Genomic DNA, 17,412 nt, shown 5'->3' with positions numbered 1-17,412 from the left:
TTATCCTTGAATGGTGAGCTAGAGAAAAATGGTATTTTTCATTTTTCAATTTTCTTTTTTTTTGCATTTTTAGTGTTTTGTTATAATTTCCAATGTTTTTTAATATTTTTCTATTTTCTACAATCTATAAAATTTCTTGTATTTTTTTTGTGCAATTTCTGTGTTTTTCTATAATTTTTGGTGTCTTTTCTACAATTTTTATTTTCTGATTTTGTTTTTCAATTTCTATAGTTTCTATAATTTGAAAACCATTTTTTATATTTTATTGTAATTTCTATGTTTTAATGTATTTTATATTTGAAAATATTTTTTTTGAAAATTTTCCTTTTTTCATGTCTAAATATCAAAATGGTAATATATTTACACCTGTTAATTTATTTTGTATATATTTTATATTTTTTATGAAGGTTAAAATGATAATATATTAACACCCGTTAATTTGTTTAACATCAAGTTAGTGACATGGTGAGTTTTAGACAATTTGAAAACTTGTGGTAAGTTTAAGAGAAATGCTGAAAACTCATGGTGAGTTTCAGACAATTTTCCTTAAAAAAAAGAAAAGAAAGAAAAAAAAAAAGAAAAAGATTGACATTTTTATAAGCATTGGAAAGAAAGAGATCAACATTGTTGTATAAAGTGAATGTGTAACAGCAAATTTTACCCTAGTTTGGTAGCATCTCCATCTCACTTACATGTCATCGTTTTTGTTTTTTTTTTTTAGGCGAGGTGGGGTTGGGGTTAGAGATTTAGGAGGAAGGAATTTGTGTTTTTTTAGTCCAATTATGATGAATTTATAAATATTTGTTACATGTTAAATTGAGATTTCAATTAATTGTGTAACGTCATATAGTACTTCAACGGTTCATGTTTTAAAAGGTATACTTTTACATTTCACAAGATGTATGCTCTAGGGGTGTTTATGGTCTGGTTTGGAGAAGATCTTAGGCCAAACTAGTAAATTCTGGTTTGAGAAATTCTTAAACCAAACCATTCTATTACGGTTTTGACAAGAAACTGACCCATCAGTTCCAATTCTGAAAACCAGAACCAGTATAATCAGTTCAGGTCCGTTGGGTCGGATCCGACCCATTGACAACCCTACCTAAAATTGATCCTCATAGGATAGATAGAATACATCTAACGAATAGAGGTGTAAAGCGGGCCATGCCGAGCTGGCACGGCACAACCTGCGAGCGGCCCGCGCAAAGTGCAGGTTGTGTCGTGCTAGCCCGCGGGCCGTTATGGCCATGCCGCCCTCCTTGGTAAAAAATTTGGGGGCTGGCCCGTGGACTGAGCCTTGGGCCAAGTCGGGTTGTGCATTGGGCCAAAGCTATTTATTTAAAAAATAACAAAAAACTTAAAATTTTAATTTTATATAAATTTTATGTATACAATTACTTATATATACAATAATTAAATAAATTAGTATAATAAAATTAAAAAAATATTTATTTTATTAATATAGTATATATATTATTATATAATTATAATTTATATAATATTATATAAATATATAAATAATATATATTGGTCATACAATGCCATACTGTGTCGATCCATAGACCTAAAACCACATACCCAGGTCCATATGATCGTATCGGACTTGGCACAGCCCACAGACCATCATATCGGGCCATGAGTGGCACGGCCCGGTTTAGAATGCATCAGGCTTGAAGTGTGACCATGGCAATTTTTGATTGCCTGGCGCGTAATGCAATGTCTGGTGGGAGTGTTTCTATTAACTGTATTCTGTGGGACCACCTCTCGCTTACCAACAAAACAAAAAAAAAAATAGAAGGCAAATTTTGATCCCTATGTCTGTAGGACAGGTAGCTTTATGGTTCGTGAATCGTGAGTAATTACCAAATTTCAATGTTACTTGAACTCGACCGTAGTAACTCAGTTAGAGAGTAAAATGCTGGATCGGATGAGATGACACGACACCAGAAACATGCTTTTAGCCTTTTTACTTTTTAGCTCACCGGCTTCTTGACTTGTACTTCTGGTTGGTGTGTTGGTGCTGACTCGGGGCTCTCACAAGTTTATAACTTATGACAAGAACCACAGTCATCATCAGATTGATTTTGATTATTGAACCAGTTCTCAATAAACATATACGTTAATAACAAGCTTTCAGGGAGGTTGTGAAAACAAAGAAAAAGCTTAATGAGATCCTCCGTGTTAGATTACATTAGTCCCTTTTAGAGGAGCAGGTATTAACTTATGAGACGGACTTATGAAAGAAAGAAATGGAGGAGCACCTTCTTCCTTAAAAACTCCACCGACTCCATCTTTACTCTGTCTGGAGTTACCAAGTCCACCACTCCCTCCTTTTTATCACAAGTTGGAGCGGTTAAACAAACACCTCCCACAATCGTTTACACCTCCCGCATTAATAAAACACAAACAATATCACGCCTTTATTCAATTCCAATAAGCGGTGCACCTCTCTCTCTCTAGATCGATCTCTCTTGCTGGTTTGCTCTATAAATTCTTCAGCCATCTCTCTTCCTCTCTCACGGTCATGGGGAACTACATCTCCCATCAGTCAGCAAAGGGAACCGGCAAAGTCATACTTCCGGACGGTTCAGTCCATGAATTTGACCAGCCCTTAGCTGTTGCGGAGCTCATGTTAGAGCATCCCCAACAGATTGTGGTTGAATTCCATTCACTCGCTGCCGGAAACAAGCCTGCTCCGTTGCCTGCTGATACCATGCTAGAGATGGAAAAGGTCTACTTAATGCTTCCAATGAAGAGGGGGAAGGTGGCAGCAGCATTGTCGTCTGATGAAGCCCGCAGGATTGTTACGAGGGCCAAGTCGGTTCTGAGCTCAGGATCTCTTTTATCGTCGTCAAGGTTTCTTCCTCTGTTCGCCAGGATATGTCCAGCAGGCATCGGGACAGGAGAAGAGGCAGAGCTGCTCTTGCATAAGAAAAATAAAGAAACTTTGGTGGAGAAACCAGAGTTAGAGTTTCTGGCAGAGATGGTCGATATAAGGTCAGAGTTCTTGTGTTTGAGCAAGCAAGCATCCGGGAAAGGGTGGAAGCCCACCTTAGATACCATTGAGGAGAAGGGTGGTGAGAGAAAGGTTCCTCATTGGTTGTTTTAATTTAGACACCCATGGAAGGTGGAATACATATGTTGGAGCCTGGAGGCTTCCAAATCTGCCTTGAATAGGAGTAGGACTTAGGACTGCAACTTCCAGGTGTGTTTATATGCATGTAAAGAATGGTTATAGTCTTATAGAAGCAATGCTTGTACAAATAATGATAAAAGTAAAACAAGAGTCGTTTTGTTGGGTTTTTTTTTTCAACACATCAGGGGTGGGGACGAGGTCTACTGACCTTTAGGGCTGCAACTCGGGTTAGGTCCATTCAAATCAAGGTTTTCAAACCACCGTTGATTCGTACGGTCGGACGTTTAGGCAATTAGTTCTGTTTTACCCTAAACCCGGTTTTTGGTCAAAAACCATTGAAAAAGTCAATAACTCGTTGATTCAGGCAGTCGACCTATCAACCTGTTCAATGGTTTTTGACCATTTTTTTATTTTTTATTATTTTATTATTTTTTTAATTTGTTTGTTAGAACGGACCATCCATTCGAACCGGATAGTCAGACTATCAACCTGAAAACCGGTGATTAGAACGGTTTCATTTCCGGGTCATTTTTTAAAACGTTGATTCAAATATTAACAAATTCTCAATCCAGCCCAAGAGACTTTACCAGTTGCCACAAAAAGCCTACAGTTTTATAGATGACCTTAAAAATGCATTCAAATATTAACAAATTCTCAATCCAACCCAAGAGACCTTACCAGTTACTAGGGTTGTTCATAAGAAGGCCCAACCCGACCAAACCGACCAACCCGGACCGACCCAACCCGAGTCGGTCGAGTTATCTTCAGCACCGGTCGGTTTCGGGTTGTAAAACATCATAAACCGATAGTTCGGGTCGGTTTCGGTTTTCTTGTGTGAAAATCGAAACCAACCCAAACCGAATTGACTTAGCTAAAGAAGCATGTTATTGTATACTTTGTTTAGTTGTTCATAATCCTTTGTGTAGTGCATACAAGTTGATATAATGTTTGAAATTCATGATTTCAATTTTCATGGTGAAACTAATCTCTCTAATCCCAGATGCTTATCAATTTGTCTTCTTTTTGCCGTCTTCACTTCTAGCGAGAATAAGTTCTCAAACTGACAACCCAAACTTGCACCACACAGGCACATGGGGGGCATGGTTGAACTTAGAACCGAAACCGACCCAACCCGACTCAAACCGATCAAGTCGGTTTTGCTTAACACTGGGTCGGTTTCGGTTTCAAGTTTAGGTAACCCGACCAGGTCGAGTCGGTTGGAAAAATCTCAATAAACCGACCCAACCCGACCCATGAACAACCCTGCCAATTACCACAAAAGCCTGCAGTTTTATAGATTTGATCCCACAGAGAGTGTTGGACCTCACAGCCACATTCCACCTTTGTATTGGTAACATCTCCCCATAAATAATAAATATAAGTATGGGATATGTTCTCAATGTGTGGCCAAGACATGCTATGAGATCGGTATAAGGAACACTCTGCGAAACACTCTCAGCATATTTAGGGATAAAGCTGTCGTAGATCAGTCAATCCTCAAACCCCTAATGTAATGTCTAAGAAGTTGCCAAAGTTTTTCCAAGGCTCTACCCATGACCATGAAGCGAAATCCCAAGGCAAATTTATTATAACAAATTTCCGTCTGAACATATGTAAAAAGAAACCCATTATACTGTAGACTATGTTTGATTTCATCGTCCTTTATTAGAAAACACCATTACATAAACGTTTCATAGGCGTTGGTGTTTATTGTGCATGAAATCACTATTTGGTTTTAATACTAAAAATAGAAATGCTTTGAATTATGCACATGAAGCGTTGGTGTTTATTGTGCATGAAATCACTGTGGTTTTAATATTAAAAATAGAAATGCTTTGACTTATGCACATGAGGCGTTGGGGGAAACTTCAAATTCTTGTTTCCCCTGACACTCATGACTTCAACATTCAGGGATCGTTGATACAAACAGCGGAGGTAGACAAGAAGCTCAGTAAAATAGGCAGGGAATTTACAAATTAAGTTACTAACTTTCTATTTTTTTGCGGATCATTAAAACACAGTCTGTCAACATTACACTTTGGTTGGACATGCTGAATCATAGACTATCACTAGTTTCTTATATGGATTTACATTGACAAAAAATCGTTTTAGCTCCATGGCCTACACAACATACAAAGAACACAGCTCCATGGCCTACTCAACATACAAAGATCGGTCGGAAATGATCAAACTATACATCTACTTCGATGAGATGATGTGTATATGATTGAAGAACACAAACCTGCAATGGACCGGTGTTTTTTTCCAGCTGCGCTGCTGGAGTTTTCAGAATCACCCAGGAGCAACTAGTGCTTCTTCACTTTTGATTTCTGACTTCAGGATCAAGAAGATCTTCATATTCCAACTGCATAATTTAAGGTTTTATTTAGTCATCTAACCCATATATCCATATTGCAGCCCTAGGGCTCTCACAAAAAATTACTTACCGCTGCCTGATCATAGGCCAATTTCATCCTCCGGTACTCTTGTTGTGCTTGCTTTGATCGGAACATGGCCTGGACCCGTACAACAGATCTCTCAACACGTTCTTCAGCTTGCTTCCTACTAACCCGGAAGAAGTCGTCCTCCACATCACTTTCTTGATTTTGATCTACTGGCATTTCTTGAGTTGGTTCAAGTTCGACAGAAAGACCACGAAAGCCTTTTCTCTTAAGACGCCAGCGTAAAATCACCTTCTCGAGTACTCCAACTGACCAAAGAATTTTGCGGTACTGTCTTCGTACTTGGTAGCCTCGAAAAACAGCCTAAGTTGGGAAACATAAATAGTCAGTAAGTTTTTTTTGGGGGGGGGGAGTAATTTGAGTTCAGTCCACCTCAGAATTCATAATGCGATCGTACAGTTCGGGTCAGTGTCAAGCAGGGGGAAAGATTCCCAATTCACCAGGAGGGGTGCTGTTTATAGGGGGGTGGGGATAAATACATTTGGGGAATTAATTTATGAATTCTGAGGTGGAGTGGACTGTAAAAAGGCATTTTTTTTAATATGGATTTTGTATTTAGAAACATAGGGGCCATTACTTGGTTTCATGGTAAAATCTTGGGCTGGCAAGCATGAGAAAGCGGGTTTGAGTTTGATAGCAACCACTTTGTGCAAAAAATGCCAAAGGTTAGGACCATACCCAGCCTACCCCTCCCAAAATCCCAATTCTGGGGCCAAAATCAGGTAATGGCCTCTTTTTTTTTTTTTATTTTCTAATGGGAACACATAACAGAGATACAGTGTGGTACAATGATCCAAGATCCAAACCATGTTCATGCATGATTTTAAGTTCCTGAATTTTTTTTTCCATTTTGGACCCCTTAAATTCACAATGAAAACTTTGGTATTCTGAAAAAGTTCTCATTGTTTCATATCATTTTATTAATTTTTACATTAATCTAAAATACTTTCTAACATTCATATTGAAAATGCTAGATTAACCATAGCAGTATGATTTTAGATATTAGAGCTCCAACAGAAATGAAGCATGTGGAAAATGCAAACCAACCAGTATATGTTTTATCTTTTTGTATGCATGCATGTGTGTGTGTGTGAGAGAGAGAGAGAGAGAGTTATGGGCCCTGAATGAGGATATTTTGATGGGAAAGCAGATGCTTAATTCCATCTTTTTTCTCATAAATCTTCATGACTGCCTGAATTTTTCCTATAATAAAAGCAGAGATACCCTCAGGTTTCTTCAAAAGATTGGATAGAAAAGTGTGGTAATGGTGGAGATATCTTAGGAAAAGATACGCTGTAGATTGAATTCTAAAGTTGAGAGGAATTTTTCATGAAAAGTCTGAAGCATAAATGTGATATCTGAAACTTGAAGGTCCCTCAGTTTTTTTGTTCATTATTTACCTTCCCTTTCTTTGTTTGTGTTTTCTTCTTTTATCATATTTTATCAGGGTACCCTTTTCCTTTCATTGACATGTCATATTTTAAGTGGGTTGTAAAATTGGAGTTTCACCATAGTGGTTAAGCTAACAAAACTCAATTTATATTACTCTTTTCATTGATTCTAGTATTAAGTATGAAATCCCAGGCAAAATAAGTGGATGAAATCCTGAATTTCTGACTGAAATATATTCAGTTAAAGTTTAGCAGGTTTTGTTTTGTAAAGTTAAATTTTGTGAATTATTCTGAAACTTAACACCAGGCACCAAAGAAGAAGATTTTTTTGGAGGCTAATCCAGCCAGTAGGAATTGAGTTAACACATGCATATGACAGGGCTATAGACAACTGGCTTGAAGAACCATTTGACTGGGGCTGATTTGGATTAAACTCTGGATGAAATTGGCATTAAAACATCTAATTGTGACAACACACATTCTTTGGATTGAGAATTATCACAAATCTGAACAATTGCTGGTGTGATTCGTAGAGAGCCCCAACAACCCCATGATTCAATGTCTAAAAAATAGAATGTTAATAAACCAATATGTGAAGGGCATTACTTGAATTTTGATAGCTTGTCGACGCATATTAAGAAAATCTTTTCGGATCTTCCAAGTACGGAATCTGTATTGGATTCGTGCTGCAGCTGTCATCTTCTTTCGTGTCTCATAGTTACGGAAGGCATGCTGAATCTTCATGGCTGCAATTATATTGCGTGCTTCCATCTCTGGATTGGCAAGCTGAACTGCTTTCTCCTTTAGCTTCAGTGAGTGTTGTCTGAATGCAGCCTGTATATGGGCTGCTGCATCAGCAGCTGTCCGATATGCAGCCAATGTATCCTTCAGGCACAGTTCATCCTCATTTAATGCTTCAGGGCTTGTGTAAGTGGTTGTGTTAGTTCCCAAGGAGCCACTTGCATTTCCAGATATTTTCATCTCATAAAATTGGAATATTAAAGCCTTTTCTGCAAGATAAGCAGATAATCCCTCATAACCATTCTTAGATGCAAGATCAGCAGCAGTGCGTCCACCAGGGAATTCTGGGGTAGGATCTGTGACCAAGTTTGGCTTAGCACCCGCAGATAAAAGGACTGCAACCATTTTCTCCCTGCATATGGAAATTTCCAAGAATATAGATTTAAAGAAAACCCCTTTGAGATTGGACCACAGATTCCATGACTTGAGAAACACAAATTTGATTAAAGTCACATGAAGTCATGAAATAGTGAAGCCCAGAATTGTTGACTGTTGAGAAATGCTTGGCTAGTTCTAAACCTGCTCTCCATTGTGCTTGTTTCAAGAAGGAACCTGGTAAGTTGTGAAAGATGCTTTTCCAAGACATCTCACTATCAAATCAGTAAAATACCCTCAATTCATCAAACATGATATCCAACAAGGGAGGCCATGCAGGTTGCTTTTCTACTAATATGAGTAGGACTAGGATACCTCTATATTATTTGAAAACAGAAAATAGTCCATAAGAAAATACAAAACAGAGTAAATATTTAGGATCTACTTGGGATCTCATTTCAAATAGAGGAAAATCTAAACCAATTTTAATTCAAAATATACAAGCACAATTAATTATGTGATAACCTAATCTGCAGATAACATATACTGTAAAATTTAATGCCGCAGAAAGAAAATAATAGTACCTTCCATAGAATGCAGCCCAATGAAGTGCTGTCCATCCATATGCATCTCGAAAATCTAAAGAGAGACCTGAACGTGAATATGGGTAAACAGCCCATGTATAACCTAGGATAGCACACAGGTGAATCACACCTTGACCTCGAGTATCACGAATAGTGGTTTTACTCCCTTCAGCTACTCTTTCCAAAAGCCACTCCTGTAACTTGTTCTTCAAAGTGAGCTCAAACAAAATGTCTTTGGCTTGCAGAAATGGGATCCCACTGTTCCCAATTGACTTAATTAAATATGCCCAATCTTTTTCAATAGCTGAGGTCATGAGTGCAAATTTCTTTGCTTCCTTCAGGGCATTTGGTAATACCTTACTAGACAGAATGCTAAGGCTGTTGTTTGTAGAAAACAATAATCGAGCAAGTCGCAACTGAATTTGAAACTCTTTCCACTTACACTTGTCTTCTTGTGAAGCTCCCTGGTTATCTATTAAAGGGGAGCGATACTCAAAAGTCAGAACTTGGCTAATTGGTGTACGACCATCAAGACTCAAATAGAGATCCACAAATCCAGTGTTATTTGGTGATGCCATGCAGCGAAATACTCCAACTTGAATCATTTCTACAGGAACACATACATCACCAATAACACAAAGTAAATTGGACTCTGCAATATGTGAATACTCTGCATGGAAAAACCCAACCATGATGACCTGAAAAAACCATTAGCTAATATTAACTTCTCAAAATGAACATTTTAATCCTAGTCCAACTTATGTTGAGATTGAAAAGTAAACCGCTAACCAAGTTCTTAAATATGGTTCTATCATCCCACATCAGAACTAACACATTTATAATAAATGCAGAACTACATGGATAAAAAACGCAAATTAACATTCAAAAATGTACTATTTCGTCATCTGCAACCCCTAGTTTATCAATATAAATTTCTTCTAGGAGATTTAGCTGGAGTCAGGTTTTATTCAAGAGAACCAATTTTATGGATTTTCTAAATTTTATCTCCTTAAACTGTTTCTTCTGGTGTAACCCTCTACATTCAAATAAGATAACAGAAAATTAATGATATGCAAAGAATGGAGGCCTATGAAACAACTCCAACATGATATGAGGTGTCCATAGCAGTAACTTTTGAAGACCCAAGACTCAGGTCTCTTCAGTTTATGTCATATAATACAAGAAATGTTTTCAAACAAGTTAATGTGCACAAGATACTATGTAAATTGCAGAACAGTGGGAAAGAAGATAAAGGCCATTATCAATGTTGGAAATGAAAATCTATACATGCAGCTGTAAATAAGTGCCACTAATAAACAGTCTGGTTGAAGAAAAGAACCTTTGTTTCTTCTGTTGAGAATGCCCATGAAGGTGAAACATCAGTTATACTAAAAACTTGACCCTGTGTAGAGGTATGATGATGATGATCAGTAATTTCAGATAGAGTTGTTTCATGAGTGGTTGAAATAGAGGACTGAAGTTGCACATTATCTATTGATCCTGGGGAGTCAGATATTATGCAGTTCATCCATCTTCCAAAACTATCTTGAGTTAGCAAACTGTTTCCAAAAGAAGCATTCAAGGATTCATCTGTTTTTTCGAAGTCCTTCCATTGGTTATTTGATATCACTCCTGCAGTCTGAACGTAACCACTGTTTGGTGGTCTGATGTCAATTGAAGCACTCTTAGCCATCTGTTCAGTCGGATGCCTGAAAGAAGATAATGTTGTAGGTAGACTATTGGTTGGGAGAAAGCTACCCTGCTACAATGAATAACTGATTGATTAATGTAGGAACTCTAGTTACCAAAGAAGCAAAGAGATTAAAAAGATTAGTGGATTCAATTATTTTAGAAAATTAAGTTCATTCAATAAATTCCTTAAATTGCTAATAGTTTGGAACATGGGAAGGGCTTGGGAATCATTTTTTAGAGACACCAGTAATTTTACTTACACTATGCAGGGAGCCCCTTAGTTCATATAAATTTTGTTGCTCAAGGTGTGCAACTTCACCTGCCAATAAAGTTAGCTACAGTTAATTGTTTCCTAAATTAATTGCTGGCCTAATCAGAAATAGATCCTAAGAATTACCTCTTTTAGGTGGACTAGGATTACTGGCATCTTGTGCCCCCAATAGATCTTCCCACTCAAGTGTGTTAATTTCGTGTAGTACAGAGAAATGATCATCAAGCTCTGCTGATTCACTGACAAGTGGTGAGCCAGAACCTAATAAATTCATTTTTTAGTACAATTATGAGATTTTGCTTTTAGGAGAACAAAAAGAACATTGTTAGGATCAAGAATTCTGTAAGGCCATAAGTTGAACCATTATCATAAGTGATAATGATAAAGTTAAACAGTATTCATATTTTTTAAGAAAACAATGGGTGTCTTTCCAAATTGCATAAAAAAAGCAACTAGAAAACTCTGAAGATAATTGTTACCAGCATAAAACCCATGATTAGCTCCAGAATCATTTTCTTCTGATAATACTCTAGAAGCAAATGGGCCTGAATTTTCTGGACTGGAATTTGAATTAACAGGTGTGACTGGAGAACCTTGTGCCTGAAACATACTCCAGCCAGAAGCAAAGCAAACATTGCATTAAACTCTCAACTCGAATTCATAGAGTAAAAAGGTCAAAGGGCAGAGCTGTACTATGAGTGAGCTATACCAGAGTAGACCATATGAGTTGGCTACATGAATCCTGTTCCACAATTTTGTCATTCCCAACTATAGACCCATTCTGGGGTCAGGGAGGGGCAAATGTATAAATAGGACTGCAAGCCTCTTTGTTCTTAAAACTATTACAAGGAACAACAAAAGGAGCTTGGCTGGGTCAAGTTAATTTAAAGGCTCAGCTTGGGTTGCTCAATGAGATGTTATGTTAAACAACTAATTATAAGGTAAGTATAAGGCATAAGAAAACAACCTCTAATGTTTCACGATAATGTACAAGGACTATGTGCTCTTGTTTCCTGACAAAGAAGGAAAACAGAATCAAGTTTTATGACATGCTAAATGGTAAATAAACAAATCGAATTTTACAAAAGCAATAAATAATAACCATTACATACTTATCAAGTAACCAGTAACACCTGCGGACGAAATTCGGATTATCCTCACCATGTGCATAATACACATGGATCCTTTCCTCATCACCAACCTGTGACATGCAACCAGAAATATCCACCAAAGGCCATTTTAGGTAAACAGGGCTTGTTATCAGGACTAGAAATTCAAGGACGTTATGGAAGCAAAGAGATACATGATCTTTATAGTATGACTCATTTACAAGATGGATGCTATCTACATATGGCTGTTGGATACAAAGATACAGACATTCCTGATTGCAAAAGTTGCTTATATGCATGACGTGGACCCTTTTTTTCAGTTTTGGTTATTGCCTTGACTAATTTTCTTTATAAGCTTCAGTCTGAAAATTTAGTTATTTGTTCCCCTTTCAGAAACATGCTATTCTATATTTGAAGAAAAATATTTGTAGCATGTTGATATAATGGGGAGTAGAACAGTCATATTGGTGTGTACATGGTGGATTATGAAGAGAGATAGAAGATGAAAATAGAGTGGGAGGAATCTTCAGGAATGAGACAGGTCACATTATAACATTATTATTCTCAGGCCAAATTGGAGCTGGTGACTCACTAAGGGCTAAGATAATGGCTGTAATGCAGGGGGAACAAAGAGTGAGGGATATGAATATCAACAAATTGCTTATTGAAGGGGATTCCCAACTCGTAATAGGGTGGCTGTAGAACAAAGAAAAGAGAGTTTGGACTTACAGGAATGGAATGAAAAGAGTAAAAGTGGCTAACTAGGATCATGGAAGCAAAATTTCAATGGGTACAAAAGGAAGCCAAATGTATGGCTGAAACTCTAGCAAAACAAGGGGTGGGATAGAAAAGATGTTTTGGGTGCAGTTGTAAAATAAAAAGAATGAGGGAAGGAGATAACTGATTTTATCTCGTTAGGGTTCCTGTATATGTGTACACCTTATTTTTCTTTTAATAGAGCTACAAACTTATTGATAAAAAAAATAGAGATGGAAGCAGAGAAATATAAAGAAGTAACAGAAGAAGATTGAGAAAGGAAAAGAAAGGAGAGAAGGCATAGGATTCACTTCACAATAAACCAAATTCATACTTATTCCATTCATTCACTCTATCTCATTTTATTACAATTCTGGACCTCTTATAAACGTAGACAATAGGGTTGTACTAGCCTTTTCAAAAGATCTTAGAACAACAAAAAACTTTCCTACTTTCACTAAGACTCAATCCTGTCATTCAAACCTTACCAATAAAATGGCCATAGGTTTCCCAATTTACAAGATCTTTTGGATTCGTAATTGCAAAAGTATTCAATGAAAACAGTAGATAACTACAAAATAGACCTACAAAGTGGCATATTTCAACTTAAGGTCCAACAAAACTTTTTGGACCCACAATACAGCCATTAGATACTTCCTAGAACTTCACACCCTAAAACTCATCTTAAACTGATAAATACCTACTAATAACATTCAAAAAACTCTCCAAATCTAGACTCAACTAAACTCAGCAAAGCCTTGTCCCAACAATATGGGAAGTCTAGTCTAGACATATATATAAAAAATATTAAAATAGCCTTCCAAATACCAAAATTGTATAGTCAAATAACTTTTAACCTACTAATCCTATTAAGTCCCTTCTAGAGATAGCCTAGGGTGGTGGAGCTCATAAGAGCCTCCTAGGAAAAATGGATGATCAGATTTTTCTTCTTCCTGGTCTGCACCACTTGTGACCAATCTATCATGTACCCACAAATAGGTGCAAAAGTAATATCTGTTACTCTACAATACTAAGTCTAGCAACATATAATACTGTCAGAATCATATTCCTGAATCCTGAATGAATGTCTAAAAATGCATAGTTAGTAGTAGCTTTAGTTCATTGAGCTAATAGAATTATAACTTCAGCAAGGCGCGTGGAATTCCTTGAAGTAACAAAACATTTGGCAAAATGAAGCATCTCACTTTTAAATGCTCATGCGCTTCTTTAACAGTCTTCCCATCCTTTTTCTTCTTCCAGTTGTGCCCATCTTTTCGAAAGTTTCTCAACACTTTCCTGTCAAACAATATAATTGTGCCACCTAGGTTGCATTGCCAAAAGAAAAGTTCAGACAACTAAAAGCACTTATCAAATATCTATTGTCAAAAAGCTATGCTAAATAGATTTCGCAAGAACCTCAAAATGACATTTTCAGTCCATCACAGAGTGAGAATTACAAGATCATTTCCATCTCAAACTAACATATATAGAAGTGCTTAACTAACAGGTAAAGGAAAGAGCAACTTCACATGACACCACCTTACCAGTCCATTTCAAATTCTCCTCATCAGCACTGACTTTGTTATATTTCCTTGTTAATGGCATGTGGAAGAAAATTGAGAATTGACATTTCAGACTAATATGCCTTAACTGATGAAACTAAAGAGAATAGTAAAAACAGGGTAGGTGTGGCCAATAAGACTCTTTTTTTTTTGAGAAAAAACTAAATTCCTAACAAAACAAAAAATGGAGAAAAGAAAAATCTATGCTATAGCAAAAAATTAATGCCAACCAAAGAATTATTTTCAAGTGCAATTGTATGTCCACAATGATTGGGAAAAAATTCCGATGATAACTCTTAAACTTCCAGGATACATGAGAAGAAGATTATATTTCCTTTATGAGCAGGAATACCGATGGCAGCCAAAGAAATTATCAAGAAGATTGATATTTCTTCTTTTATGTTTATCTGGTAAACCAGGTGCTCATGCTTTGCAGAGAGTACAGAGGAGCTTTCTGTTCTGTTGAGGTCGATTTATGAAGTGGAAGCAACTATATATCATCATTATCATCATCTATGCCTTATCACAACCATAGTCTGCATTGTAATCCATTTCTACCATACTAAAAAAAGAGAAGCAAGCCTTTGCATTCTTGTCCTCTTGCTTATATGTATAGGATCGGGCACTAAAGTATGTTTTGAATAGTCTTAATGGTCTGTATCTGCTGGAAACAAGACATGTATAGTTGCTAATACGCCAATTTACTTTTCATTTGGTGTAGTACCAACCTATGTTACCCTGATATGGCGAGTACATGGTTGGACACAGTATCAGATGCAAAATTTACACTAAAAATTGAAGCATCCAACATGACACGGAACCCTTGTACAGAGGTATCTGGGTATCATAGATAGCAACTATTGCACCCGTTTCCAACAGATCCAGATTCATTTTTAATGAGATGCTTTTCAAGCATGTCCTTCATCACAACCTCACAGGGCATAACTGTTTCCACATACATCAAAGTTTGTGAAAAACTCTTCTTGGGCACTAAGCTCTGCCAAATCTAAACTTGTACAACTTGGAACCAATCCTAGACTCTTAGATAGGGCTGCATATGGTAACTCAAAAGGCTGAGACAACTGTATGTCTTTCATATTCTAAGGAATTACAAGGGATTGAGAACAAAGTTATCCATCTTTGTAAAAAACGCTACAGCTTTTACTTAAGAAACTAACCATTGCACTCATGTGCCTTACCATGTGAGAAACAATTAAGGCATAACTTCTAATGCACACCTGATATAACCAATCATATAATATCATGGGCTAGGCATAATAATAGAAAAAATAATTAAGCAAGTAAAGTAAAGTAGGGATGCTTATGTTTCATGGATCCCTTTTGGGTGTGTTATTGGTCTCGTTGTCTACATGGTCAGTGCTTGAGACAAGTAATTTGGTAAGAAAGCAAATGGAAAATCCAGGCTGTTGAAAAAATTATAAAGGAGAAGGAAAATAATAGGGTATTGGGGGTGGATAAGTTTACTCATTCCCCATATAAGCATAGCTCTTGCATATTATGTAATAAAAAACAATATTTAAGTACTTTACATTAAACATAGGTTTCCGGATAAAGAAAAACACTTAAAAAAGATTATTACTTTGGGGCAAATTGATTGGCTTGACATTGACGGTGAAATAAGTGTGGTTACATAGTATTGCATGAATTTCATTTGGGCGCAGCCACCTCGTCCTGGCTTCCTCCATCATACTTGGGACATCCAAATCTGGATATAGCAAGGAAAACAAAGAATTACTAAACAACTGAAATTGAGCAAATACAAGAAATATCTGCTTATCACAGGGAATTGGGGAAATCTAATAAGTCGTAAATTGGCACTGAAAAAGAACCAGTTGATCAAGTATGGAGCATAACCGACGCTTGTGGACCATGAATTCAATGAAAAATACTTTATTAGTGAAACCATCGAGGAGGAGCATCAATAGGATACAGTACGAACCAAAGACACTATTCTCACACCTACAAAGCATAAAACCAATACTAAACTCTGCCGACAAAGTTCATACTACGAAAAAAACCCAAAAACAAACTAAATTACTGCATATCCCAAACAGAGAGACTCCGTAGAAATAACCAAGACAGTTCAATTCCCAAACTAATCAAAGATAAAAGGCTAAAACAATAATTCTTGAAGAGAAAGAAAGAAAGAAAAAGAATCTAACAAGTGGAATCTAATGCCTTTTTCGTTTTACCTTCCATTGTACGAAACCCATGAATTTCCGAACCTGCAAGTCTGCCGGGGACACTCCTTTCCATGGCGAAGACCACCAAGATACTGAACTATCAACTATCAGAAAGTTGATAAAACAGCCCCAGACATACAATTAACTCCGTCCTAACTTCAACTCTACAGAAACAATTTCAAGAAGCTTCAATTCTTCAAAGCAGAAGTCAATCGAACTCCAAAGAGGCACAGAGGTAGCACTTCAGAGCGTCAACGTAGAGATCTACTGAAGGTAGGTGCCGATTAAGACTTGAGAGATGAAGTGTAAACACTCAACCACTGACTGAATGACGAAAAGAGCTCTCTGTCTCTCTCTCCTTAGACATGAATAACGATGAATTCAACCGGGAAAACCTTCCTCAGTGCGAGAACGACAAAGAACTACACAATTGATTATAGAATTGGAGGTCTTCGGATCAGTGAAAAATCGTAAAATACATATAGATCGGACGTCGGATAAGGAGTTTACCGGGAAATAAATGGTTTCGGTAAAATATCTTTCTGACCATTTTGACCTGAAGACATGTTTGGGTTATGTGATTATTTACTTGTTTTGTGGTAGTAATGGAAGGGACTTGTCCCAGACTCTCAGGGGTTATCTACCTATATTAGGGAATCGACTATTTTGGATATAATAGATAATAATACGCTATAATTTCGAAAAAATACGTTATAATTTCATTCACTAATTTACGCGGCCAGAATTTTTTTTCACCCGATTACAGTTGTGACCAGATCAGCCCCTCACAAGATCTTTTTAATACATCTTTTCTGGTGATAATGCTTTTAATACACGAGGGAGATGTGTTGTAGGACATTGTGGGGCTGATTTGAATTCATTACATTTTGTTAAAAAGTTGTCTTGTCCAACAACCTTTTTTGTTGTCGCTAAAAAAAAAGAACCTTCTTGTTGTCCCCAATCCCACACTTTCAATTTGGCGATTTTAACAAATCAAGAGAAATTGTCCGTACATGGAATTTCGCATGCAGCCCTTTTTACATGTATTTGTTTTCACTATTCGTTTTTTTATGTGAATAATATATGCTACACAAGACGGGGAAGCACCACCCCAAAAGTCACTAAAAAG

At 36.9% G+C, this 17,412-nt stretch overlaps 2 protein-coding genes across 10 annotated transcripts; one reads left to right on the top strand and one right to left on the bottom strand.

Annotated features, from left to right (window-relative positions):
• Positions 1 to 2,155: 2,155 nt before the first annotated feature.
• On the top strand, positions 2,156 to 3,405 carry LOC104598806 (multidrug resistance protein ABC transporter family protein). The gene has a single exon (XM_010261036.3). It carries the CDS (start codon positions 2,525 to 2,527, stop codon positions 3,107 to 3,109), a length of 585 nt encoding a protein of 194 aa, XP_010259338.1. The 5' UTR covers positions 2,156 to 2,524; the 3' UTR covers positions 3,110 to 3,405.
• Positions 3,406 to 5,104: 1,699 nt separating this feature from the next.
• On the bottom strand, positions 5,105 to 16,818 carry LOC104598807 (calmodulin-binding transcription activator 5). Of its 9 annotated transcripts, none has more exons than XM_010261040.3 (13): positions 16,293 to 16,818; positions 15,680 to 15,805; positions 13,723 to 13,838; positions 11,765 to 11,853; positions 11,620 to 11,665; positions 11,132 to 11,252; positions 10,779 to 10,880; positions 10,642 to 10,700; positions 10,029 to 10,451; positions 8,690 to 9,387; positions 7,596 to 8,142; positions 5,584 to 5,901; positions 5,105 to 5,501 (listed from the first exon to the last, which is right to left on the bottom strand). In XM_010261040.3, exons 1-13 carry the CDS (start codon positions 16,354 to 16,356, stop codon positions 5,454 to 5,456), a joined length of 2,757 nt encoding a protein of 918 aa, XP_010259342.1. In that variant the 5' UTR covers positions 16,357 to 16,818; the 3' UTR covers positions 5,105 to 5,453. The 9 variants fall into 9 exon arrangements, with proteins under 9 accessions (XP_010259342.1, XP_088757072.1, XP_010259339.1 ...); XM_088900946.1 differs by having other exon boundaries at positions 10,029 to 10,448; XM_010261037.3 differs by having other exon boundaries at positions 10,779 to 10,913; positions 16,293 to 16,816.
• Positions 16,819 to 17,412: the final 594 nt, after the last annotated feature.

Source organism: Nelumbo nucifera, chromosome 3 (assembly GCF_055504915.1).
Source record: "Nelumbo nucifera cultivar China Antique chromosome 3, China Antique-T2T, whole genome shotgun sequence".
In the NCBI taxonomy this organism is placed as follows: domain Eukaryota; kingdom Viridiplantae; phylum Streptophyta; class Magnoliopsida; order Proteales; family Nelumbonaceae; genus Nelumbo; species Nelumbo nucifera.
The sequence above is the reverse complement of the archived record's forward strand: the minus strand, read 5'-3'. Positions and strand labels throughout refer to the sequence as shown.